This window comes from Chinchilla lanigera, unplaced genomic scaffold (assembly GCF_000276665.1).
Source record: "Chinchilla lanigera isolate Chin_1 unplaced genomic scaffold, ChiLan1.0 scaffold00161, whole genome shotgun sequence".
In the NCBI taxonomy this organism is placed as follows: Eukaryota; Metazoa; Chordata; class Mammalia; order Rodentia; family Chinchillidae; genus Chinchilla; species Chinchilla lanigera.
The window spans coordinates 508119-535527 of record NW_004955562.1 but is presented as its reverse complement, the minus strand read 5'-3'; the positions used below and the strand labels follow the sequence as shown (position 1 = coordinate 535527).

General features: G+C 38.6%; 1 protein-coding gene across 5 annotated transcripts; it reads left to right on the top strand.

Annotated features, from left to right (window-relative positions):
- The first annotated feature begins 3828 nt into the window (after window positions 1-3828).
- On the top strand, window positions 3829-26805 carry Rlim (ring finger protein, LIM domain interacting). 5 transcript variants are annotated; one of them, XM_013509118.1, is made up of 5 exons: window positions 3829-4029; window positions 5837-5895; window positions 19652-19844; window positions 21605-21688; window positions 23207-26805. In XM_013509118.1, the coding sequence occupies exons 3-5, from the start codon at window positions 19676-19678 to the stop codon at window positions 24787-24789; spliced, it is 1836 nt and encodes a 611-aa protein (XP_013364572.1). In that variant the 5' UTR covers window positions 3829-4029; window positions 5837-5895; window positions 19652-19675; the 3' UTR covers window positions 24790-26805. The 5 variants fall into 5 exon arrangements, with proteins under 5 accessions (XP_013364572.1, XP_005413141.1, XP_013364571.1 ...); XM_005413084.2 differs by having other exon boundaries at window positions 5832-5895; window positions 23210-26805; XM_013509117.1 differs by having other exon boundaries at window positions 5832-5895.
- The last annotated feature ends 604 nt before the right edge of the window (window positions 26806-27409 follow it).

The window sequence follows — 27409 nt, the reverse complement described above, 5'->3', positions numbered from 1 at the left end:
CCTGCCTCTGCCTCCTGAGTGCTGGGATTACAGACGTACTCCACCATGCCCAGCCATTTCTTAGATATTGGAAGCAAGCAGCTCCATGCTTATAGAAGGGTAGGAGAATATGTGGAAGACAAAAGTGGATATGTGAACCATGGAAGCATTAAGTTGCTAGAGTAGATGCTCTCCTGTATGAGGGTGAAATTTAAAAATGAAATTGGTTCTCCTCTTCCAATATCAAGTAATATATGTAGCACTGTAAAATATTCACGACAATACAGAAAGGGGTAAAGAAAAAAGTTAACATGCCTAATACTGCCATCATATTTTATTTGCATGTATATTCCCCTACATGTTTCTCTAGGTGTATTTACATATTATTTAATTTAAAAAATAATCATACATGGTTTTGTAAATTGTTTTCTTTCATTAAAATATTTTTTATTTTTTATTTATTTTGTCTTTTTGACACAGGGTCTCACTATGCAGTTGAGGCTGGACTTGAGCTCACTTTGTAGCCCAGGCTGGTCTCCAACTCTCAATGATCCTCCTGCCTCAGCCTCCCCAGTGCTGAGATTACAGGCATGCGCCACCATGCCCAGCTCTTTCATTAAAATATGTGAACAAATGCTACACATTTTAATGGATATGTAGTAGTCCCTCATGTAGACTTATTATATTTAATTAATTATTTTTAAGTGGTCCTCTTTCCTGATGTTTATCAGCCAAGTATTTTCTCCATGTTTTTGAGATAGGGTCTCGCTACATAGTTCGAGCTGGCCTTGAACTCATTATGTATCACAGAACTGCAAAATCAATAAATAAATCTTTATTTAAAACGTATTTCACAGTACTGGGAATTGAAAAATAAATTAATAAAATAAAATAAATGCTGTTATTAAATTTTTGCTATAAACATGGGTTTAAATCCTGGGAACAACTCAAATGCCCATCAACTGAGGAACGGATAAAGAAGATGTATTATTTTTATACAATGGAGTATTACTCAGTTATAAATAAAGATATATTCAAGGCTTTTACAGGTAAATGGATGCAACTAGAGACCATACTCATAAGTGAAATAAATCAGACCCACATGTGCAAACAATGAATTGTTTCCCTAGTGTAAGAACCTGAAATAGTAAACAAAATCTGAAAGGTACAATAGGTACTGTCAAAGAGAAAGACACTGCTCAAAAGGAAAGAACAACTGGGATAGGGGAAAGGAGAAAAGAAAGAAAGGAGAACTATATATGTATAGATAGATAGATAGATAGATAGATAGATAAGATAACTAACAAAATTGTACTATGAATTTCTATTGGTTTACTGAAAAGAATAGTTAATGCCTAATTGTTTGATCAATTTTGTATGCCTATATCTGGCAATCTGAACAACTACTTTGAAGATAACAATATTCAATATAACAACCATTGGTAATTTCCTATCATCCAGTCTTGAAATTGTGTATCATTTTTATTGTTTTTTAAATTCTCTTTAAAATCAAAAATAAGTTGTTTGCAGTACCGGGTATTGAGTGTAGGACTTTCACACTGAGCTGTATCCCCAATCCTGAGACAAGTTCTCCCTAAGTCTCTGAGTTGCCCAGCCCAGGCTCAAACTTGCCCAGGCTGGGCTCGAACTCGTGATCCTCCTGCTTCAGGCTCCCAGAGGGCTAGGATTATAGCAATGTGCCACTAGCTTAAAATTTTTAATTAACTCAATACTAGTCATACATACCTGAGTGACTTTCCCCTTGTCTTTAAATCTTAATTTAAAAAATCAATTTACTGTTTGTAGTGTAGTGTAGGTGTATGCAACGCTCTGGATTCACTCTCCAGCACCAAATAAATAATACCAATTTAATACTTTTTATGTACTTGTGATATTTAGTCATATGTGTTTACTGTATATGCAGTATTTTTTCTTTATATCTTTTCCCCCATCCCTCTACCCTCCCTTCAACCCCTCTTCCTCTCCTAATTTACAAAACCTTTTTTCATTTATTCCTTCTTTTTCTATCATTTTTTTTCTTTTCCCTTCCTTTCTGCCTCCTCCCTCCCTAGTTCCCCTTCCCATTTGAACAGTTTCTTCCTATTTCACAGTATCTATTATACATTTTGGGCTGGACATAGTGGCTCAGGCCTATAATCCCAGCACTCAGGAGGCTGAGGCAGGAGGATCGCTGCGAGTTCTAGGCCAGCCTGGGCTACAAAGTGAGCTCAAGGCCAGCCTGAGCTGCATAGAGAGACCCAGTCTCAAAAAGACAAAAAAAAAAGTCCTTCTGCATCCCCAAGGCTATAGAAATAGTCACCTATCTTTCCTACTTCTATGATTTTATATTTCACATTAAGCTACATATGCCTCAAGAGTATGTCAAGGAGTGGTTACTTAGTTACTGCCCTAATCTTTTTTTTTTCCGCCATAATCTTAATATCAGGTTTAGTGGCAGGGTGCAGATTGCTGAAGACTTCATTTTACACATTGCAGGTAAACATTCTAATATATTATCTTGAAAAGTAATACAAAAACTGAGTAGAGACAGACCACCACTTCTTCATTACATTGTCAAAAATAACAATATCAATGTGCTGGGAAGATAAGCAAGATAGAAGAGATACTGTTTTAACTGCTCAGAATGAAGTTTGGCTTTTCTTCCAGGCTCGTGAAACTCCACCATACTGAGGCAGGAATTCTTCCCCAAAATATGAAGGTCTATTATGCAGTCGGTAGGGATACAACAGTGAACAAAACAAAAAGGTTTACTTCTAAAAGATTATGTAAACAAACACTACATTTCAACAAGCAGGAAAACTAAGCGGGTAAGAGCGGGGAAAATTTCTCTGGGAAGATGAGAATTACGAGGCTTGGATGATGCAAGTAAAGATATCAAAGGAAAATATTCCAGTTTAGGCTAAATATTTGAGGTGGGAACTAGTTTTGTTGGAAAAACAGTAGGAAAGTCACCCTAGCTGGCTTGTTATCAGGAAACTGGAGGGAAAAACACAGAAGCGCCCTAGAAAACTAGGTTATTTTAACTGGGGCAATGGGAGTTGGATGTTGTGTGGTGCAACACCACCATTTCTTCAGGAATTACCATCTAAGAGAGGCTTCTTTAACAGCCTTTTAAGGAATTCCGCCGCTATCGGATTTTCCCACCCTCTGACAATCGCCTCCTTTTTTCAAGTACTTCAGAGTTATCACTTCAAAGAGACTTTCTCATCACTTTGAAACCTTGCAATTCCTGTTTCAGACTGCAGGGTGCTGTCCCATCCTCCTTCCCCACTTTCTCTTTTTAGCACTTAACAACTAATCTGATATAATTTTTTTAAAAAATTAATATCCCTCCCCAGTAGATGTCAAGATCCACGATCACTGGGTTTTTATTTTTTATTCTTGGTGTAATTTTCTCAGCATCTGCAACGGTGCTTGACCTACAATTGGCGCTCAATAAATATGTATGTTGAATAAAATGTAAAACGCTCTATGAACTGCTGGGGACTTGGCAGGTTGGACCGATATCACATTGCTCGCTCTCTGAAAAAGCATTCACGCAGCCAGGAGGTGACGTTTTTCAGTTTTCAAAATGGGAAAGAGAAGGTTCCCACAATTCTCAGAACGCGAATTTCTCGCCACAATTTAAAATGGCGGAGGAGGGTGGGGCCTGTCACATGGTGGGCGTCACAGCGGCTGTCCTTTTCCAAACCGACGCCCTCCTCGGCGCGTCGTCGGCTGCACCCCCCCTCGGCCCACCAGGCCTTTGCGAGGAATCGGCCGGGATTGGCTAGCCGGCTGGGAACGGGGCTGCGGCGCCCGGACGCGGCATCATCACTTCCTGTTGTGGGCCGTCGTTTCCGGTCGCTGCTTGGTAACAATGGGGAAGGTAATGGCTGCCTGAGCAACGTCTGGGAGCAGACGCTGGGGTAGAGGCGGGTCTCAGCCAGCCAGTCACCGGAGGGAGCTTGGAAGCGGTGGCAGCGAGGCGCGGAAGAGCCTCAGCGGACACGGCCGGACTAACCGAGTCAGTCCTGACCTTAAAACTGAGTAAGTGAGGGAACGGTCGGGGCGACAGGAAGAGCGCGGAGCCGCGGCTGCCGCGTTCTCTCAAGATGGCCCGAGGAACGCGTCGTGGCAGAGGCTCAGCGCCGCCCTCGGACCCCAGGCCGGTTGCTGCGGGGGGCCTCCGTGGCGCAGTCGCTGCTGCCATTTTAGTTCTGTGGTAGAGCCGACCGAGTGTTCGGAGAAGGGGAAGGAGGCGGGGAGCCGCGGGTCCGCCCCGCGGCCGGGCGAGCTGAAGGCCGGGCGCTCCGGAGCCCTCCGAATGTAGCGGGGGAGGTTGGAGGCCGGGCCCGAGGCGTGGGGCTCGGAGCGTGCCTCGGCTTTGACTGTCCTCGGCTGCGGGGAGGCTTCCGCGGCGAGCCTGGCTGCGGGGAGAATCGGGCTGCTCCGAGCGAGACGCTAGGAATGCTTGGCCCTCCGGGATTTTCCCAGGAGTTCCCGAGTCCCATCCGGGCCCTCGCACGGGGCCCAGGCGGTCGGGCGACCCCGGGGCCGCGATGACATCTTCCCTGAGGGGCTGAGGCCGATGTGGCTTACCCCTTCGCTCACGTAACCCTGCTCACGCTTCGCCAGATACGGCTGGAAGGGTCCCCCCAAAAGAGAGGGAGAGGCCGTTGTAAGTTGGTTGTTTTCGCCTGGCTAAGGGTGGGAATTAGGCCAGATTATTTCCAAAATAATTTCCGTTCCATCCGCCAACAACTCAACCCCTCCCTCCGCCAAAAAAAAAAAAAAAACAGCCTAAGGGTCTTGGCTTCTGCGGGCGGTACCTGCCACGTACGCCATAGCTTAGTAACTAGTATTAACCGGTTGGGCTTCTGCTTCCTGAACACTCAGTCCCTTTTTCCCTTATGCTGATTAATTTCAAGATGGAGGAGACAGCCACGTTCCTTCCCTAGACAGTTTCACCATACTTATTCCACAGGTTAGTCCGGGAATCTGAGGCCTAGCAGACTTGTTATTTAGGTCAGTTTTTCGTGGAGGAGCCAGAAGAAGCGTTTCTGTCAGATTGTCATCCACCATTTGCAAGCTCCCACGGTAATTTTTTGCTGCAGATAAGGAGTCTGCATTTCCTGAATAAAAATTAACCGCAGTGCTTTTGGGTGATTGAAGAGAGGAAGAAATAATAAATGTAATTTTTTCTTTCGCTCTCCACGATTACAGACAAAATAATTGCTTAAATCGCCCCGTCAGATATATTATGTCAGGCCTGTAGTACTTAAGAGCTGGCATGCACAATTACAGGCCGGACCCCTACTCAAATCAGTTTTCTAAACTAAGAAAATACAGATTACTACCGAGCCTTTTTAGAAAACCCGATTTTAGGATAATCTTCTCTTACTCAGAATGTCACGAACATGGACGTTGATGGTTTTGTTGATTTTTAATTCTTTAGTCTCTGCCTTTAATGTGCCAAGTAAGTACTTGAAAGTGACTATCAGAACCCGAAAATAAAAATAATTGCTGATCTGATAAGGAAAAGGACTACTTTAAGTAGAAATATATAAAAAGGTACATTACCTCTCGGCCTTTAAAGGAAATCTTTTATAGAACTTCTGGTTCCCTCTGACCTTTTTGTTCTCCCCAAATACTCGACTGATTTTTAGATTGGGTTATAGGGTGGGGATGTGAGAGAGAGAGAGAGAAAGAGAGAGAGAGAAAGAGAGAGAGAGAGTGTGTGTGTGTGTAACTAAAATACATAGGATGTGTTTTTTAAGGGGATATCTTATTTCAAAGAAAATGTGTATCTTATGAAAGAGGAAGAATAATGGATTCTTTTTTTTTCCTAGAGCAGAGTGTGAAGAAAACTAAAATCCAGTTTATTGTATTTCAATACTATGTCATAACAGTCAGGTAATTTATTTTTTGTTGCGTCTCCTCATGATTTATGTGTAGAATGCATGTTTTTAAATATTTATTGTACTGTTTTACAGGCCCTTTGGTTGAATGGGCTCATTGATAAATATTAGTTGGTGTTGGGCAGTCTTCGTGATGAGAATGGGTACTACTTTTCACTGGGAATTCAAAGGGTAATGTTTTTCAGTACCTGGAACTCACCGTGCTTTATCTGTGGATGTTACTTTTTAAAAATAATAACTGAACTTTACCAATACACGTGTAGAACAGAAAGAACAAAAAAATATTTGCTGCCATAAATCATCGCAATGACGGGTAGAATAAATAAAAAAGCCTTTACTTGGAGAATAACTGAAATAGTCATAGAATATGATCTTACATACTTTGTTTGATATTTAATTTTTTTGCCTTCAACATTCTAAAAATCAAAATAGGTGTATAATACTGTAATAGTTTCAATTTTTGTCATGCCGTTTTTAAGGTACCACATAAATATATTGCTCTAACCGAGACAATTGTAAAGTTAAAACGAACATTGTTGATTCCTGAACAACTGCAAAGTTGGATTATCCCAGGCAAACTGGGATGGATAGTTAGCCTAAATTAGTAACTAATTTCTATTGAAGGCTTAAGGACTAGGCCTTGTGGTTTACATACATTTTATAATCTTCACAACAGTGGCTCATGAGGATGTTATTATTTTACAGAGAAAGCTGAGAATCAGAAGAGAGTAAGTAATTTGTCCTCAGTTAAAAAGCTAGTAAATGGTGGAACCCTCATTTTTATCCCCCGTCTAACATTGAAGTCACCAAACTTCAATACGTCTGGACTGTTTTACTTCCCAGTTATTTTTGAAGTGAAATGAAAATGAAAAGTAGTAAATCTATAGCTTATGTTGCATCAAAAACTCCCACTGACTCTTAAAAGTAATCTGCTTTATGAAGCAGGTGAGAGTTATCCAGCAATTACCCCTCCCCTTTTTGTTTGTTACTATTCCTGTTTTAACTGTTAGTGCTCTTGATATATTTAATGAAGTTAATTTAAAATCAGAAATAATTTTAAGAAATACTAATGAAATAGCTAGGAATGTTAAGGTGGTGTGTATCTTTTAGGTTAGTGAACATGTGAAGCCTTAACTAGTACAGGTCAAATGAGGCATCTATATTTATGGATTTATGTGTACATTACTTTTTTCATAGCCCTGGTGGACTGGAAAATAAAAAGGATCACTGATCAGCTTCTGGTTCCCTAGATTTATCATAAAGTGAATAACAAATTAGAAGTTGAAAGTTTTGTCAAATCAGACCAATAAGGTGCTAGAATTTTGGGCCGGTGCCTAATATAACCCTTGTGGCCCACTGATTTAAAAAAGCATACAGTTTACACAATACTTTAGAAGTTTTGATAGCCAGTATAAGATAACAGTAAAATTTTGTGTCCACTTTTTCCATTATTTTTTTCTCAACTTTGAATAGGGAAGTTTTTCAGATAATTAAATAGTTCATTTTTCCTTTCATCAATTGAGATATACAGTGGTGCCTCAGTTCACAAGCTTAATTTGGTCTATGATTTTTGAAAAGATGGCCATATTTGTGTGGGAAAGATAGCCCAATGTTGTATTTGTCACCTGATGTAGAGTTTGCGAACAAAAACAAACTTTTGTCAAATGCTTGTTTGTGAGCCAAATTGTTTGCAAACAACAGTATTTGTGAACAAGGTAGCACTGTATTTTAAAATATCTAGATTTTGGGAATATATTTTTCTTTTTGTCTTTTTTTTTTTTTTTGTCTTTTTGAGGCAGGGTCTCACTATGCAGTTTAGGCTGGCCTTCAGCTCACTTTTTATTCTCGTTTTGAGACAGGGTCTTGCTATGCAGTTCAGGCTGGCCTTGAACTCACTTTGTAGCCCAGGCTGGCCTCGAACTTGAAACAATCCTCCTGCCTCAGCCTCCCGAGTGCTGGGATTACGGGCATGCACCACCATGCCCAGCGAGAATATATTTTTCTTGCAGTACTGAGCTACATCTCCAGTTTTCTTTTTACATGGAGAATTGAACTCAGGGCTTGGCGCTTGCCAGGCAGGTGCTGTGCTGCTGAGCTACATTCCCGGCCCTCCAACTCATTTTTTATTTTGAGACAGGTTCTCACCTAGGTCCCTAAGTTTCCCAGGCTATGCTCAAACTTTTGTTTTTGTTTTTCTCCGGTACCGGGAATCGAACTCACAACGTTGCGCTTGCCAGGCAGGCTCTGTGCCTCTGAGCTAAATCTCCAGTCCCAGGCTGTGCTCAAACTTACAGTCCTCTTGCCTCTGCCTTCCAGAGTGGGAATTTGTAGTTTTCCTCTTAAAATACATAGTTGGCAATTTTGCTCTTAAGATTTTATCATAATGCTTTAACTGAGGATTTTAATCTCATTAGTCATAATAGTACCTACATATGTTTGAGACAAATATCAGTAGAAAGTGCCTGGTGTGTGTATAGATTCATAGACCTCTTACAGTAATTATGTTGTAGATATTAGGATTATATAGAAAATATTTTCTTTTTTGGTCATGATTTTGATTTCTAAAATTGACTACTTTTTAAAAAGTTGATTTATAGGGGTAGGAAATCTTATGTTCATTTAAAATAGTACTTTAGTTACTGGTAAACACCAGCACTGCCAGTAATTAGTGATTTTACATTAATATTTTTGGGAATACTCAAGGTTAAACTCAGGGTCTTCACACTGAGCTACATTCCTGGCCCTTTTATTTTTTGAGACATGGTCTTGTTAAGTTGCCCAGGCTGGGCTCAAAGTTGTGATCTTCCTGCCTTGGCTGCCCAGAGTGCTGGGATTATAAACATGTGCCAACCGTGCCTGGCTATATTAATAACTCTTTAAAATAAACACATGAGTGTTTTGTGTTTTTTAGTTTTATTTAAATTCTTGAGAATAATGAGAGAACAAAGTTAAAATTGAGTGTATGGATAAGACTGAATTCTAATTTAGTGACATAGCTCTGTAATAAAACAACAGGAAGTGGGTAATTGAAGATTAAATTCACTGTTTAAAATACTTGAGTGAGATGAAATGTCATAATGGTTTCCTTTGCAGGTAGTCACTGGGGATTTAATCCAGTTCCTTCAAAGGAGGTACATCACCAACCCCTTGTTAATTTTATTTTTAATTTTGAGATGAGATCTTGATAAGTCAGTAAGTTGCTCAGGCTGTAGTCAAATTTACAGTCCTGCCACCATGCTTTGCTATAATGGCTTTTTAAAAATTAACTTGATCTTTTACATTGGTAGCATGGCATGGTCTTCTTTTGATTTACTTTACTGGAATTGATATTTTTGTTAGTTTTGAGGCAAGGTCTCCCATATAATCCAGGTTGCCTTGAGCTGTAGATCCTCCTTCTTCAGTCTTCCAGTGCTGGGATTACAGGTGTTCACCATGGTGTCTAACACGGGAGTTCTTTTTTTGTTTTTTGTTTTGTTTTGTTTTTGGTTTTTTTTGGTTTTTCTCCAGTACTGGGAACCGAACTCACGACCTTGTGCTTGCCAGGCAGGCGCTTTTGCCGCTGAGCTAAATCCCCAGCCCCCTTTTTTTTTGTTTTTTGAGACAGGGTCTCACTATGCAGTTCAGGCTGGCCTTGAGCTCACTTTGTAGCCCAGGCTGGCCTCAAACTCTCAACGATCCTCCTGCCTCGGCCTCCCAAGTGCTGGGATTACAGGTGTGCACCACCACACCCAGTTTAACACTGGAGTTCTTTTTTCTCCGGTACCGGGAACCGAACTCATGACCTTGCGCTTGCCAGGCAGGCGCTTTTGCCGCTGAGCTAAATCCCCAGCCCCACACTGGAGTTCTTAATAGTCTTTTATTTTAGCTGTTTTAAAAGGTTTTAGAAGGTAGTCCAAATTGTTTCTGACCTACAAGTCAGTAGACTTCCTGCCAAGAAATTAGACACATGAGAGACATTCCCTAGTGTTTTTGTTTGTTTGTTTGTTTTCTGAAAGCGGTAAAAGGTAGAATATAGGTGAAGCTAAGCCACCACTACCATTCAGATAATCTATAATCTCTCATTCCTATGGTAGTATCAGCAGTAGTAGATTCCTTTAGGCCCACTGTTCAATATTATTAACAAATTGTGTGGTTGGTTAAAGTTTACAGTCAACCCTGCCTAATATTTTTTAATAATATCTTATATTTCATTTTTAAAATATAAAGGGAGACAGACATAACAAGCAAAATGGCAGTAAGCAAAGCTTCTAAAATCACATCCTGGTTATTTATGTTACTAAGCTTTACATTTGTGATAATACTGTAATGTGACCTAGATTGTGTCTTGTTCACAGTCACAGATTCATATAACTGGAGAGTATCTTGTAAATGGTTTAGTCTGTTACTGTAATATTGATGTAGATCCTGAGGCACAAGAGATTAGATGAATTGGCTAAATTTACATAGGTTACAGCGAACACTAGAATTAAATATCTCTCCCTTTCACAGAGCTGAATTCTTTCCCTCTGCTACCTATGTACAGAATAAAAAAGTTACCTGGTTGTTGTGAACCATTAATGTGTATATTGGAAATACCATAAAAATTTAATTGACTGTTCTATCTAGGAAGAATTGGCAGTGGTTCTGTCTATATATATATATGCTTGGTACTTTTCCTTCTGACCTCAAATTCAGTAATTCTTTGTGTTTTAATTGTTTAAAAACTGGATAAAGTATTTTTCATTTTAGTGATGGTATTATTGAGCTAACATTCTATTGCTGAAGATCCTATACCATTAAATACAGTCTCACTGTGTAGTTCAGACTGTCCTTGAATTCAGGATCCTCTTGTCTCAGCCTCCTGAGTGTGGAATTACAGTCATGGGTCACCATATCTAGCCTCTTCATAAAGCTGTGTTAGAAACAAAGTGATGCTTGTCTTTTTCTTTTTTAGTATAATATGTCTTTGTGTTGATACTCATGATTTTTTAAGCAGTTGGCATGTCCTGCGTAATCACTTTGGAACTTGGGCAAATATATATCGAAAAAAAAAAGATAATGGCCAACATACTTTAGTAGTTAGGTGATGTTAGGCTACTTTAATTTTTGCATCTCACCTATTCACCCTTTTGTTTTTGAAAAGAAGAAATACCTTCTATACTTAACAAATATAGCCTTGTTTTTAGAGGAGGGCAATACTAAGGATTGAATCTAAAGCCTCCTGCCTACTTGGCAAGCACTGTACCACTAAGCTATTTCTCTACCCCTTTTCTGTTCTTCGTTTTGGGACTGGGCTCACATTTACGATCCTCCTCCCTCAGCCTTCCAGGTAGCTGGGATTATAAGCATGTACTAAGCATTGCTAATTTTTAAATCCAGTATTTGCACAAACATTTAACTTGATGTATCAGGATTACTGTTATAGTCTTTTGTTGACAATTGTTTTCTAATTTTTTTTTCTTTTTAACAGTGTTTTGATGCCTTAAGTCTTTGTGATTGGGTACTTTGATCCACTGAATATGTGTGTTTATGTCTCCTGACCCATTAGGTTTCGGGGGGTTTTGTTTGAGACAGGGTCTCACTAGGTACCCCAAGGTGGCCTCAAATTGGCTAAATTGTCACTTAGTGAAAAGTTGACTGAATTTTTGTTTTTTGTTTGATTGTTTTTATGGGGTTTTTTTTCAGTACTGAGGATGGAACCTAGGAGCATTCTGCAACTGAGCTGTGATTTTAGTTGTATCTTTCTGCCTGTGTCTCTCCAGCTATATATTCATTTACTTTTAGTGGGTTTCTTTAAAACAAGACCTTGCTATATAGTATAGTTTAGGTTGGCTTTGAACTCACTGTGTACCCTAGACTGGCCTAAAACTTGTGGCATCCTCCTGCCTCAGCCTCCCAAGTGCTGCAGTGAAGGTGGTGTCACTGGTCTTATTTTTTTATTCAGAGACAAGGTCTCTAAGTTACCCAATGCTGAGCTGAAATTTGATCCTTCTGCCTCAGCCTCCTTTGTAGCTTGGATTGTAGGAATGCAGCACCACATCTACCTTTGCCTGATTGTGGATCCAGGCGATCTGGATTTGATAAATCACATCATCTGTACATGCTTCTGTTTTTAACTGATTGAGGTAATTCCTACTAAGGATATAGGTTAAAAGGGCTCTGAAAATATACAGTTATGAGTATTATTTATAACCAGGTAGAGAGCTAAGTGATTTAAGAACAGTTTTATTCTTAATTGTTTTATAGGTGATAACTTCATAGAAATAATTGCCTAAAAAATGAATGTTATAACTTAGGGTGAGATAATTATGTCATTCAGGGATGTATAGGGATTCACCTCCCTCTTGTCCATATATTTAAGCCCTTGTTTTAGTTAAATTGGAAGTGTACCATGGTATTTTTCACTGTAAAATAGAATCTTTTTGTTTTGTTTTGTTTTTTTTGAGACAGGGTCTCCCTATGCAGTTCAGGCTGGCCTTGAGCTCACTTTGTAGCCCAGGCTGGTCTCAAACTCACAACGATCCTCCTGCCTCGGCCTCCCAAGTGCTGGGATTACAGGCGTGCACCACCACGCCGGTCTTGTAAAATAGAATCTAGAGACCCATTTTGTTAACACAATTCCTCATGAGTGTTTTCACATCAAAATGGGGAGAAGTCTGTATTTGGTCATTTGGGTTATGGTGTCTTAACACCTTTGGTATACTTTAACCTTTAAAATATTCTTTTTCACTGACTAAACAATAGTGGCATTACATCTACCAGGCACAGAACTTCTTTTGATTAAAATGTTGCATTTCTTTATCACTTAACTAGCCCAAAACTGCTTAAAAGACAAGCAGACTCATTAGGTATGTGAGGGTAAGATTAGCTTATAAGGACTGAAAAACATTGCCTACATTCAAGAATTCCTTCTTTTTTTTTTCCAAAATGTGATTACCTCTGGTGTCCAGGACTTCTGCAGGTATTGCTGCCGTAACTCGTCCCTTAACTGTCCCTATAGGGTAGAAGTTCGTTTTTTTGTTTCTGGTTTTTTTTTTTTAGTGTGAAAAATCTAAACTATGAATTCCTAGCCCAGGGGAAATGCAGAATTAAGGCAGAGAGAGTGGAGATTTGGGGCAAAAGTAGGAAAGGAAATTACATTTTTCTCTCCCTGTCCCCTAACCAATTAGAAAGAATAAAGTGCTTCATTGATAGAAGCCTCTAATTTACGATTCCTAGTTCCAAAAAAAAGGAGCCTCTAATTTAGCAAAAACTGTCTAATGAAGCCTTGCCAGTTTGCTTACAGTTTTAAAATTAAAGTGTGTTGCAGGAATATCATGTGGGGAAGGAAGTATTTGCCTTGATTTTTTTTTTCTGACACATGAAAAGGAAAACATTACGTATGCTGTAACTGGTGAGAATCCCTATAGGTTCAATTCCCAGTACGTTCAGAAAAATAAAAAAAAAAAACTAAAGTAGAATAAAATGTTAGCCTACTCAATGTAGCTTTATTGTTTTAGTAGAACTATATTCTACTTTAACTGTTGAAAATTTAGTATGTAGCTGAATATGTGCTGTAAGTAAAGTATACACCAGATTTTGAAAGCTTGGTAGTTAAAAAAAAATCATGTAAGTTCAGGATGATCTTGAATTTGTGATCCTCCTTCCTAGGCCACCCAAGTGGGTGCGATTACAAGCATGTACCGCTGTATCCACCCACATTTTGTTTCTTTTGGACAGTGTTGCTTCAGTTAGGTTATTTAAGGGAAATGAATTTAATATTCACATTGGAATTAGTTCGGTCATTTAAGTACTTATGTGTAAAGCGTTGTAGTAATGGTTTTTGGTGGAATGCTAATGGGACTATACTTGTGATTTTTTTCTCTAAAGGAAACCAATTGGGAAGAGAAGACTTACGTATTTCAAAAATGTAAACATCATGAAGGCAGAAAGTGTCACTGTGGTACTATAAGTGTTACGCAGAAATGAATGAGAAAATTGCTAGCTGAGATAGTAAAAGCTTTTCAGGTGGTAAAGTTTCATAAAACCTGAAATGGTGAGTGAAATAGGGAGAGACTAAGTCTGATGGAACAGTATTAGAAATGCAAAGAGAGTAAAGCACAAAAAATGTTCGAGGGTGGGGATAGGGCAACACAAATGGATTGGTTTTGCCAAGAATGTGTTATAAGTTTATACCACTGAAATATGAAGTGTAATACAACCTTAGGCCCAGAAAAGCAAGAGACTTGATCTTCAATACCATTTTAGTCCAAAGGGTCTATTGAAATCAGTCTGTTCTAACTCCTACCTAATAGGGAATCCCTTCTTTGATATCCATCCTATGCTTAAATATTTCCAGAGACAAGTAGTTTGCTTATTTCAAGAAGGTTAATGCATGACTCTTTTGGGACAGTTATACTGTTATTTGGTTCCATATTTTTCAGCTATTTGAGTCTAGTGTAGCTCTAGCTGTGCTGTCTTTCATGTTATACCTATCAATTTTTTATGCTCCTAGGTCTGTAACCCAGGGGTACTCTCCCACTGAACCATATCCCACACTTCTTTTATTTTTAAGACAGGATCTTCCTGAGTTCCCCAGGCTGCTCTTGTATTTGAGGTCCTCCTGCCTCAGCCTCCCGAGTAGCTAGGGTCACAGTTGTGCACCACTATACCCAGCTACCTCTCAATGTTTGAAGATGTTATCGTGTACATTTTTAATCTTTCTTCAAGTTGATGATGTCCAAAAAATCCAACGATTTCTTTTATTGTGTTCCAGGCTTCTTACCATTTTGGTCACTTTAGAAACTTTGTCAGTGTCCATTTGAGGTATTCAAAAATGTTTCAGAAACTCTACAGGTAGTCTTAAGTAACAGACTTTAGTGTCACCTGCTTTTATGTGAACATTGTGATCTGTGAAAGCAACATGTGACTCTGTTGGATTACTTAGCAGTCAGATCAAACAGGCTTTTTAATTGAGCTTGTGTTAGCTAAAACCTTGGGAGCTTTTTTTCCCCCTGTGGCACTGATAAATTGAACCCAGGGCCTCTGCACTGAGCTGCATCTCTACCCCTTTTTGAGACAAGGTCTCACTAATGCTTGGGTTGAGCTCTAACTTGTAGTCCTTTTCCCTAAGCCTTCCAAGCAGTTGGGATCACAGGCTTGTGCCTCCATACCTGACAAACTTGAGATCTTTTTATCTCTGAGACAGGCTGTACTCTGTACTTTTGCTATCTTGATCAACCTTAATCAAGTGTGTAAAGTGACACATCATTTTTCTTTCCATCCATTTTCATAGTCCACAGTCTAAACTGTGAGAATTTAGAATGTTACTTTATCTTGTAAATCTGTGCCAGTGATGTGAACCTTTTAGAGCTTTCAGTGATACAATCAACCTGCTAGGGCACACCTGCCATAGGTTCACCACCAGTGGTTTGTGCTAGCTCCCCACTTTTAGTTGTCCATGCACTTGGTTAGGATATCTTTGGCTGAGTCATCCAAACGATGCATTTTAAAATGGTAAAGTTAGCCTGGTATGGTGGTACACACCTGTAATCCCAGCACATGGGAGGCTAAGGCAGGAAGATTGCCACAAATTTGAGGCCAGCCTGAACTACATAGTGAGTTCAAGCCCAGCCTGGACTATATAGCAAGACTTGCTCAAAAAAAATGCTAAAGTTTATAGGGCTATTTGTAGGTTAACATTGTTCTACACTATTTGAGGGTGATATTCAACAAGTGTGAATCTGTAAAACTGTTGTCATGCGCCTTCCTGCTCAAAGTGATTCTGCGTTCAGCAGCAGCACCTGAGGCTTATTAAAAATTGCAAAATCACAGATCCTACCACCAAACTACTGAATCAGAATCTGTATCTTAATGAGATTTCCAGATTCCCATTTGCTAACATTTAAGAATCCCTGGAGTAGCCTACATTTCTCCATAATGGTAGGAAGAGGAACACCAGATCTTGTGCAGAAAACAAAAAGTAAGTCAGCCGTGTTGTCCTGTAGAATTAACTGTGTATATAGCCAGTGATCCCAGCACTTGGGAGGCTGAGGCAGGAGGATCACTGAGAGTTCAAGGCCAGTCTGAACTACATAGCAAGAACCTATCTCCAAAAAGAAGAATTAATTGTAATTTTTAAAATATCTATGTCTGGCCAACCCCAGAAAAAACTCCCTAGGTGATTGAAATGTGAAAGTGAGGGTTGAGAACCACCCCTGTGGAAAGCCGGTAAGCTTAGTATGGCAGTGAACTCCCACAGCTGGGGTTTCTTCTACTGTTCTTAGTATATCTGATAGTCTGTTGCAGAATTTCCCAACTAATATTTTACCATCTTACCATATATCAGAGATTATTGTTATAATGTTATGCATTCTTGTCTCAATTCTCATTTTTCCCATTGTTTCCAGTTAGAATGTAATTTTCCTTATTCAATAAAATTGCAACAGTGACTCTACCTTCCATCTTCTGTTGATACACTGAGTCCCCTCTATACTTGAGTGCAAGATTCTTTTTTAGATGCTGTTTTTTAATCTTTCCCATGTTTTGCAAGTTTCTGTTCCTGTACTTTAATGTCTTTGATGCTATTCATAAGACTTTGTGTCATTCTTGTAACTTTTTGGGATATAAATTTTCTGTTACCTTTGGTTCATGTAATTCAAGTGTCAAAATTTACCAGAGGTTTTTGCCTTCTCTTAGAAGATTTGTTTTTGTTTATTGTTTGTGTTTTTGTGCTTTTTTGAGGGAGGTGCTGGGAACTGAACTAAACCTCATTGAGCTACATTTCCAGCCCTTTCTTTTAAGAGTTGTTTGTTTTTGTTTTGTTGTTGCTTTGAGACAGGGTACTGCTAAGTCACCAAGTAGCCTAGGCTGGGCCCAAGGCTTTGATTCTCCTGTCTGAACCACCCGGAGTGCTGTGATGGAAGATTTGTTTTTAAAATCTGTTAACCCTAAAATTATTTTTAGAACTTCCTACTGAATGTTTACATGTGGTATTTGTTCTAACTTTCACGTTACTAGCATTCAAAATACTAACTGCTTTTAAGAACATTAACCAGCCAGGCATGGTGGTGTGTATTTTATAATCCTGGCTACTCAGGATGAATCAGGAGGATCAGAGATGTCAGCCTGGAAAATTTAAGTTCTGTCGAAATAAAATTGAAAGGGCTGAGGGTGTAACTCAGTACAAGAGTGCTTGCCTAGCATGCCAGAATCCATGGGTTCAATGCTCAGTACAACAAAAATAAATCTGAGGCAAATATGACATAAGTGTTCATAAACATTGGTGGTCCTTGTTTTTAGTCCCTAGTCTGTATAACATACCTGAGTGTTCAAGCTACTGATTTTTAGTCTTCCCAGAGTTTCAAGTTATAAAAACAGTATTTGTCAGAAATGTTAAAAGTTTGTTCATATCAAAATTAATCTTAGTTATGAGATTAGGAAACTTTCTAAAAATATTATTGATTCTCCCCCTCCTTTCTTGACCTTTTATTTGTCTAAACAATGGTAGGATAGTTCTAAGAATAATGATAGCAGAAAGATAGAGTGGCACTCTAGGTATATCCATGTCTAAAGTTCTTTACATTCAGTGAGCGGGCAGAATTTGGCAAGATAGGCTTCTCTGTGTTTTTTATATCTGGAGGAGGGTTTTTTAATTTTTTTTCTTTAGGAATGATTTGTGAGCATTGTGGTACTTCATGTGTTATGTGTAAGATTAAATTTTAGTACCAATATAGACGGCCTTTATCCCACCAAACAAATTTTCGTATTCTAGTCTGTGGTTAGAATAACCTAAACTGGGTGGCTTTTCAACAGTAGAAACTTACTGTTGTTCAGGAGACTGGGAAGTCAGTAAACTGCTGTACTGACAAACTTACCTGTGAGGCTGATTTCCTAGTTCTCATTGCAAGGCAGTTGTCTGAGGTCTGCACTGTCATAACCTCATCCCAAAGGTTTTACCTTCTAATACCATCACCTTGGGGATTATGATTTCAGTATGTGAATTTTAGGGAACAGAAACCAAATTTTCATAAAGGTTTTGATACAATTGAATATGTAGTAATAATTTTGAGTACAGAGTTTTCTAAATACACATTTAATAATGTGAGAAGAATGGTTTGGGATGGTAATACTTTGCTTAATTGGTGTTCAAAGTTAGTGTTTGTTACCAGTCCTTCTAAATTCATCATTATTGCTGATACAGGTACTACTGTCTTAAGCAAATCACAGTCATACATTATTATTTTTGGCAGTGTTGGCCATTGAAACTTGCCATTTTCCTGCCTCAGCCTCCTGTGGAATTAAGACTGCAGGGATGGGACATATGCCTGGTCCACAAGTTTATGATTTTAATGAAGGATATTCACCCTTTAGAGAAGGCAGTTACAGACTTTAATTAGATTCCTCTAGAATTCACCCTTTTTTGCTGGGTATGATGGGACATACCTGTAATCCCAGCACTTTGGTAGGAGATTGAAGCAGGAGGACCCTGAGTTTTGAGTCTGGCCTTGATATTGTAGCAAGATCCTGCCTCAAAAAACATAAAAAGGACCAGGAATATAGCTCACTGTGAAGGCCCTGGGTTCAATCTCCAGCAGTATTACAAAAAATAAAATTTACCTTTATTTTGTTGTTTTGAGGGTTGAACCTGAGGCCTCATGTTTGCTAGGCAAATACTCTTATCACTGAGCTACATTCTCAGCTTGCTTAAAATTTTGAGACAGGATCTCACTAAGTTGCCCAGACTGGCCTCAAACTTGGTATTTTCTTCCCTCATTCAGCCTCCTAAGTAGTTAGGATTACCAGTGTGTGTTGCAGAACTTGCCTGTCTGGATGCATTTCTATACTAACAATTTCATATATTCACTATAGATAGTTGACTTTCCTTGCTTACCCCAAAATGAACTACTTGGAAACATGCTTTAGACAAAATCTCATTTTCATGAAGAAATATTTTTGATTAGATACTTAATTTTAAATTTTCTTGTATTGGGAGTATTGTGACAAGTCTTCAGTCTAATATTAATGTCAATATATTGTATTACTTTACCATAGTTTTAGTGTCTTTGCATAATAAATGCAATCTTTGCCATGTAATCATATTAAAGTAGTGTTACCTTTTCGGGCCTTTATGTGTGACAGTCTAAGCCCATTTTTTTTTCTTCATTTGACATCCATTTGTAGTGGGAAATTTTTAAGTGTCACAGTATGTTGATACACATGGTACTTGAAGTGCTATCAAGTTATTGGTGCATCATGGTAACTTACAATACACTGAGCAGCAATGCAAAACAATGAGATTGCCACTTACAGTCTGTAACAACTGCTTGGTTCTGCCGTTATAGCAAAAAACAGCCTTAGATAGCATTTAAATATGTATGACCATGTTCTAGTAAGACTTTGCGCACAGAAAAGTGGATTTCATTCATTTTTCACACATTACGAAATTGTTCTCTTTTGTAACCTTTTAAGAAAGTAAAACTCAGGGACTTAGGATACAGTTTAGTAGTTAGCACTGTTCCCCCAGAATGGTATGAACTGTTCTTAGATTGCAAGGAAAATAAAAATAAGCAGCATGGCAGGATTTGGTCAAAAGGCTATAGTTTGCCAACCTCTGACCTAATCTTTTCCTAGTAGTGCTTTTGTGGAGTTTTTCATTTATGTAATTTCATTTACAGTGTTTGAAGTCTTAAACTCCTTGTCTTAACCTGCATTCTGGATTTTTGCATAATTAAAACTGTTGTATAGAATATATAGTGATTTCTTGTTTTCAAGAATGGTCTTTCTCCTTTTAGATAATTTTCCACTTGTTCATCAAGATGGAAAACTCAGATTCTAATGATAAAGGAAGTGGCGATCACTCTGCAGCACAGCGCAGGAGTCAGATGGACCGACTGGATCGAGAAGAAGCTTTCTATCAATTCGTGAATAACTTGAGTGAAGAAGACTATAGACTTATGAGAGATAACAATTTGCTAGGCACCCCAGGTATGCTTCATGTAATTTAAGGATTTATATATGTATATTGCTAGGTTTTTTAAAAAACTACTTCAATCTGTTTTTAAAATCTTTTAGTCATTATGTAATATGATTAATACATGGGTATAGAACCGCATTTACTGATGTACTTACTACCTGATTCTATTCATATTTGGAATTACCCTTTATCAGACATTTTAATGTTATGAATTATAAATTTTTAATGAAAGAATTGCAAAGAATGGAGCAGAGTAATGCCTGTTATTAATTTTATTTAACTTGGATATATGGTAGACATACATCCAAGTGTGGAATCGCTAATGGGAACTTTAGTCCCTAGGATAGACTTAATTCTGTTTTGATATCTCTTAATTTTCTAAAAATGTTCTAATTAATAATCCTCCACAGCTAGCTGGTGGAATAAAATAGCAACTATAACTTTGTGCCTATTCTGTTCTACCTGAATAAGTCCCATTTGATCCTAGTTAAAACTGAGCATCTGTCTTGCTCTTCATTTTCTATTAACCTTTAGGTGAGTGCATAACTTTTGAAAATTTTTATTAGTAAGTGTTTGCAATATCTAATGCTTACATTCATCATGAGGACTTGGCACATGTACTGTACACAACACATCTTAATTCTTTCTAGGTCCCCTTCCCCGCCCTTTATCTTCTGGCCCCTTTCTCATTTGCAAAAGATCTTTGGCCTATTTCTTATTATCTGTTGTTTGGCTCTTTCATATATTTATACATTGGTTTTCTTATATAGGAGAAATCATGTAATATTTGAACTTGTATGTCTGATTTATTTCACTTACTGTTGTCTCAAGGGTGACTGCATAAATTTTAATGGTAAGATTTTAGCATGACTTTTAAGAAATGGAGATACTTTGAGCCAATAGTACCAGACTTGAATCAGAATGCCTTAGTTGGAATTGTAGCCCTGTTATTGGGTGTAGTGTCTAGCAAGTCAGTCTCTCTCTGACTTGTAAATAACAATGCCTACCTCCTAAGAGTTGCAGTTTTGAAAGGTTAGATATATGTAAACACCTTTTATAAACTGGAAAGACTTTTCTGTGTGACGCTAAGAACTGAACCCAGGGCCTCGTGCATGCTGAGCACATGCTCTACCAGTGAACTATACCTCTAACCCCAGAAATATATATTGGTATAAATAGAGGTTGTAGTATTTTGTTCCCAAAGAAGGAGTTTTGTTCCAGTCCCTATTCACTCCTGGGTTTCTCAGAGTTAAGAGTCACTGGCTTTCTTCCTTTTCATACTTTAACAAATTTTGCTTTTAACCTTTTAAAGTTTGAGATAGGTTTTTGCCAAGTTTCCCAGGCTGGGCTCAAACTTGCAATCCTCCTGCCTCAGCTTCCTGAGTGCTGGGATTACAGGCATGCGTCACCACACCTGGTTACTAAACGTAAGATTTCTTCTATAGCCAGTCCTGGTGGTACATGCCTATAATCTCAACCACGCAGGAGGCTGAGCCAGGAGAAGGGCATGTTTTGAGGCCAGCCTGTGCAATTTAGCAAGACCTTGTCTCAAAATAAAAATTACAAGGGTCTGGGTATGTAGATCTGAAATAGAGCATCCCTGCATTCTGTTCTCAGTACCACAAAATTTTTCTTTCATGATCACTATGTGTCAGATTACTGTGGATCACTGATGAAGTGTTTGTCATTCCTCTATTTTTTTTTTTTGCCGTTGTGTTTAAAAGTCATTGATTTTTTATTTGTAACTTGGTAAATAATTTTAAACTTGCAGGAGAAAGTACTGAGGAGGAGTTGCTGAGAAGACTACAACAAATTAAAGAGGGTCCACCACCACAAAACTCAGATGAGAATAGAGGTATATTTTGCTTTGGGAGGTGGGTAGAGGATGGAATGATAAGAATTTCGTAACAGTAAACGTTAGCCAGGGATTATATAGAAATGGCAAAAATTAATTTGGTGCTAAATAACTTCTCTTAAAAAGAGAAATAGCATTTTCTTGATATTTGGTGAGAATTGTTGGCATAGTTCTGCCTCACCTTGGATTGTTTGCATTAATTGGGAGACAGTGAGAAATAGCCTATCTAAATGTGATATTTTTCCTTGATTTTTTTCCCCCTCCATTGAAATTTCCTACATAATCCCTCATTTACATACATGGCTTCTTTACTAGCCAAAAGAAATGCTGCATTATCTATTGCAGTGGTTCTGAGTGAGCTGTAATTTTGTCCCCCTAGTGGTATTGAGGGCATTGTACAGCCAAACATCCGGATAGCCTATAGTGCACAACACAGCTCCCAGAATTAATGGCTCAAAAGTCAGTACTGAGAAATCCTGCTGTAACTTCAGGTTTGGAGTTTCTTTCCCAGCATGAAGTAGGGAATTTGACTATATAACCTAAGAACTGTGATAGTAGTTTAGTACTTGGGCATACCATTTTATTTGTTATGCTGGGTTTAGGCTATTCATTTGATCTGGTCTTCATTTTCATGTCAATTTAAAATCTTTTGGGCAGGGGTACTGAGAATTGAAGCCAGGACCAGCATACTGAGTTGTATCTCCAGTCCCTTTTTAATTTTTTATTTTGAGACAAGGTCTCACTAAGTTGCCCAGGCTAGGCTCAAACTTGAGATCCTCAAGCCTCAGCCTCCTAGATTACAGGTATGCAGCACCACCCCTGGCCTCAGTTTTAAATCTTACATTTTTACTATGGTTACAGTAATCTTGTATTTTAAAACAACTTCATATGAGTGGGGGATGTAGCTCAGTGGTAAAGTGCTTTCCTTGTATGTATGAGGCTTTGGATTCTAGCCCCAGCCCAGGGGAAAAATACTCACGTGATATCAAAGGCACTTAATCCAAAAGGGTAGTAGAGATAATGTTACAGAGCAGTTGTGGCAAACTTTCGGCATACATGCTGTGGCGGGCTATGTGCATCATTGAAAGAGCTATAAGGTTTGCCAACACTGTTACAGACTAGTGAAAATTTGACTATAATTTGTACCAGTAGCAGCACTGTACCTCAAGTAGTGTTTATATACTTTGATTTTATTAGTGTTTTGACAATGGACTGAAAATATATTGTCTCACTGTGTTAGGCTAAGCTCTATATATCATAAAATACTGAAAATAGACTTCTCCATATTCCCTTTTAAAAAATAATTCTAAATTTCTTTAGGAATGGCTTGCTCTTTTCAAATACAGTTGAACTTTTCTTCCCCTTATAAGTCTGTATGATGTAGTTTGCTAAGATCTGTAAGTGTAAAATTTGTTTAAAATTCTTAAATTCTTTAGTACAAAGTTTCAGAGCACTGTTACGTGATTGTCCTAATTTTAGTAGTTCCTTTTTCTCCCTCCCTCCCTCCTTTGTTTTAAGCAGGTGGAGACTCTTCAGATGATGTGTCTAATGGCGACTCCATAATAGACTGGCTTAATTCTGTCAGACAAACTGGAAACACGACAAGAAGTGGGCAAAGAGGGAACCAGTCTTGGAGAGCCGTGAGCCGGACTAATCCAAACAGTGGTGATTTCAGATTCAGTTTAGAGATAAATGTTAACCGTAATAATGGGAGCCAAAACCCAGAGAATGAAAATGAGCCATCTTCAAGACGTTCTAGTGGAGAAATTACGGAAAACAGCCAAAGGCAAGTGGAAAATCCACGATCTGAATCGACATCTGCAAGACCCTCTAGGTCAGAACGAAATTCAACTGAAACATTAACAACAGAAGTCCCACCTACTAGAGGTCAGAGGAGGGCAAGAAGTAGGAGCCCAGACCATCGGAGAACCAGAGCCAGAGCTGAAAGAAGTAGGTCACCTCTGCATCCAATGAGTGAAATTCCTCGAAGATCTCATCATAATATCTCATCTCAAACTTTTGAGCACCCTTTAGTAAATGAGACCGAGGGAAGTTCTAGAACCCGGCACCATGTGACACTGAGACAACAAATAACTGGGCCTGAGCTGTTAAGTAGAGGTCTTTTTGCAGCTTCTGGAACCAGAAATGCCTCTCAAGGAGCAGGTTCTTCAGACACAGCCAGCAGTGGTGAATCTACAGGATCAGGACAGAGACCTCCAACCATAGTCCTTGATCTTCAGGTCAGAAGAGTTCGTCCTGGAGAGTATCGGCAGAGAGATAGCATAGCTAGCAGAACTCGGTCGAGGTCTCAGACACCAAATAACACTGTTACTTACGAAAGTGAACGAGGAGGTTTTAGGCGTACATTTTCACGTTCTGAGCGGGCAGGTGTGAGAACCTATGTCAGTACCATCAGGATTCCTATTCGTAGAATCTTAAATACCGGTTTAAGTGAGACTACATCTGTTGCAATTCAGACCATGTTAAGGCAGATAATGACAGGTTTTGGTGAGTTAAGTTACTTTATGTACAGTGATAGTGATTCAGAACCTAGTGGCTCGGTCCCAAGTGGAAATATGGAAAGGGTAGAGTCACGGAATGGAAGAGGGAGTTCTGGTGGTGGTAGCAGTTCTGGTTCCAGTTTGAGTTCCAGTTCAAGTTCCAGTCCTAGTTCCAGCTCCAGTGGTGAAACTTCAGAAATTAGCTCGGAGTTGTTTGAAGGCAGTAATGAAGGAAGCTCATTAGGGGCCAGGCGAGAGGGTCGACACAGGGCCCCAGTCACATTTGATGAAAGTGGGTCTTTACCATTTCTTAGTCTGGCTCAGTTTTTCCTCTTAAATGAGGATGATGATGACCAACCCAGAGGACTCACCAAAGAACAGATTGACAACTTGGCAATGAGAAGTTTTGGTGAAAACGATGCATTAAAAACCTGTAGTGTTTGCATTACAGAATATACAGAAGGCAACAAACTCCGTAAACTACCTTGCTCCCATGAGTACCATGTCCACTGCATCGATCGCTGGTTATCTGAGAATTCTACCTGTCCCATTTGTCGCAGAGCAGTCTTAGCTTCTGGTAACAGAGAAAGTGTTGTGTAATTAACATGTGAACTCTCAGCTATGTAGCTGTGTAGTGATGGGCAAACAGGAATCGCTTGCTTTATGTCCACTTTTTGAGTGGTGCTTAAATGTAATAACATGAGTTGAGTTATTTCTTTCTGAATGAGTTATGTCCTTTCTCCAATTTCTGTTTCAGAGTAAAAGGAAATATTTTAAAAGAAACATTTAGGACCTAAAAATTAATTTCAATACCAGTTGAATTGGTAGCATCTCTGTTACCTATAATTGATTATGTATACTTGTCAGTTTCTCTTTTGTTATCTTAAAAGATCTGCCTTAGCAATGGCTCCTGTCTGTTTCATGTTGATCTTTATGAAATTTCCCATGCCATAGGAGAATGGGGTTATGGAAATTCCCAGTTAAGACTAAGTTGTAATGTGTGTTTCATAAGTGATTACTTAAAGTTATGCCATTCCCACTTATTAGTTAACCCAGATTCAGCCACATTCTCAATGTTTATTCACCTCTCAGACTCGATGATACTGGACATGTCAGTGTAAATAACACTAAAGATAGACTCTTCTAAGTGTATAACTGTCTCCTAAGCCCATTACTGTGGCATACTATAGAATGAGCTTATAGTTTGAGATATTTATCTTGTGGAAATATTAAAAAGCCTATGCTTGTGTAAGTGAAAAAAATCACATTCATTTGTTTAAAGATGTAAAGCTATTTTGTAGAGGCTCAGTACTTTTCCAATGCACTGTTGTATTAATGCATTAAAAATTGTAAAGTACCATGCTTAGAAATGAGAAAACTGCTTTTTGTGAGACAACATAGTAAAAACCACACCAAACAAAGTACAGAATGTGTAGATAACAAGAGCAGAACATATCTATAATTTTGTATGTGAACAGCTACTGTGACATGAAAAGGACCGTGCAGAATCACACCGAGTGAAAGACCAATGGAAATTGTGTATTTTAACTTGGATTTATGCAGGTAGTGAAAGATGTGAGTACAGAGATCTACGCGGAAGAATTTTTCGTGGAGACAGTAATGAAGACATTAATTGGTTTCACGTGGTGAGAGCAGCAGTAGCTTGACTTGATATTCTACTTGAATAGAGCAAGCAGATAAGCAAATTTGGCAGAGCTGTCTTTCATTTAAGGAAAATAAACCATTGCCACGTAGCACAAATTAAATTGATGTTTTTACAAGTGTGCTCCTCAAATTAAAAAAAAAACATGGAGGAAAGAGACTGTAAACCACTTTTAATGGAAGAATTGCAGTTGGTACAGATGTGTGCTAATAAAGTCTCAAATGTGCCTGTTTTCAAGATTCGTCATGTAACGTACTAGTGCACACTTGTTAATATTTCATTCCTTTCTGTAGTACATATTAGCATGTCACGTTTAAAAACCTATTAAGAATTAAGGGCTTTTTATCCTCCTTTGAAAGTTTATTACGTTGAGTTATTTGAAATTCACATTTTAATTGTGCTGCCCATATTTGAACATGAGACTGCTGACTGTATTTATGGACATGCACTTTATGTTTAGTAGTAAGAATAGGTTTGTGATATCCCCAGTAACTCTTGACCAATTTCTCTTTTGAGACAATTGGGGTCAGGGTTAGTCTGGCTGTAGAGCAGATATTTGTTTTTCTGGGGAAGGCTAATAGGCCAGAAGAGGAATTGAACACATCCGTGGCCTTAACAACAACCACAAAAAATGAGCTAATTACCCAGATATAGTTAAATACTCTACAAGATAAACACGTCTGCTTTCAAAATTACCTGGCTACTTGCACTGTTATCACCTTGGCTGTGAGGTTTATTTCACAGCTCATTCTGTCATGTTTTCTTCTGGCTTTCAGTCCTACTAAGTATCAAGGACATTGTAATTATGGTAGTTGTTTACTAAGGATATGTACTGCTCTTGCAAGGAAATAATATCCAAACAAAGCTTCACTTTTTTTTTTTAATGTAAGCAGATCTCACTGTGGCGCTTATGTAATAACTTTTATTTTTAAAAAAAAATTGTCCATGTAAAATTCAGGATTCCTTTATATTTGTGAGCCTCCTTGTCTCCTTTCCTAAGGGTGTAATCTATGGTTTTCAGATCTACAGGGTAGTCTTGATTGGCTAAAAAAAGTCCATTTTTCCTCTTGGAATAAAATGTACCCATGCTATAGGGGCATTCATTTTGATAGTTTAAAACCAGCGGCAGCAATCCTAAGTATAAATAAAAGTTATTGACAACAGGTACCTCCCTAGCCTCCCAAGATGTATTACTCACTTTTGAAGTATTAAAAGTAAAAGGTAACAAGCAGAATGCTGGTTATGAATGTAGATGTTGAACTTTTCATAAACACTGGAAGTAGAACTTTCATGTTTTTGGTTTTAGAATGCACATGTTGGACCTGTGCATGTGGACACTTTGCAGTAGGACTCATCCATTGGCTGTAGAATGAATGCAAGTATTTTTAGTGGAATTTGCTGCTTTTCATTTTACAAAGTCTATGACTAACGTATTTACTGCTGTTAGGGACTTTGAAGACAAAGGGGTTTATAGGTGTCAGATGTGCAATGGAGAACACAAATTGTTTTTTCCCACTAGCATCCAAACACCTATTGGGAGAGCATTTTCTTTCTTGC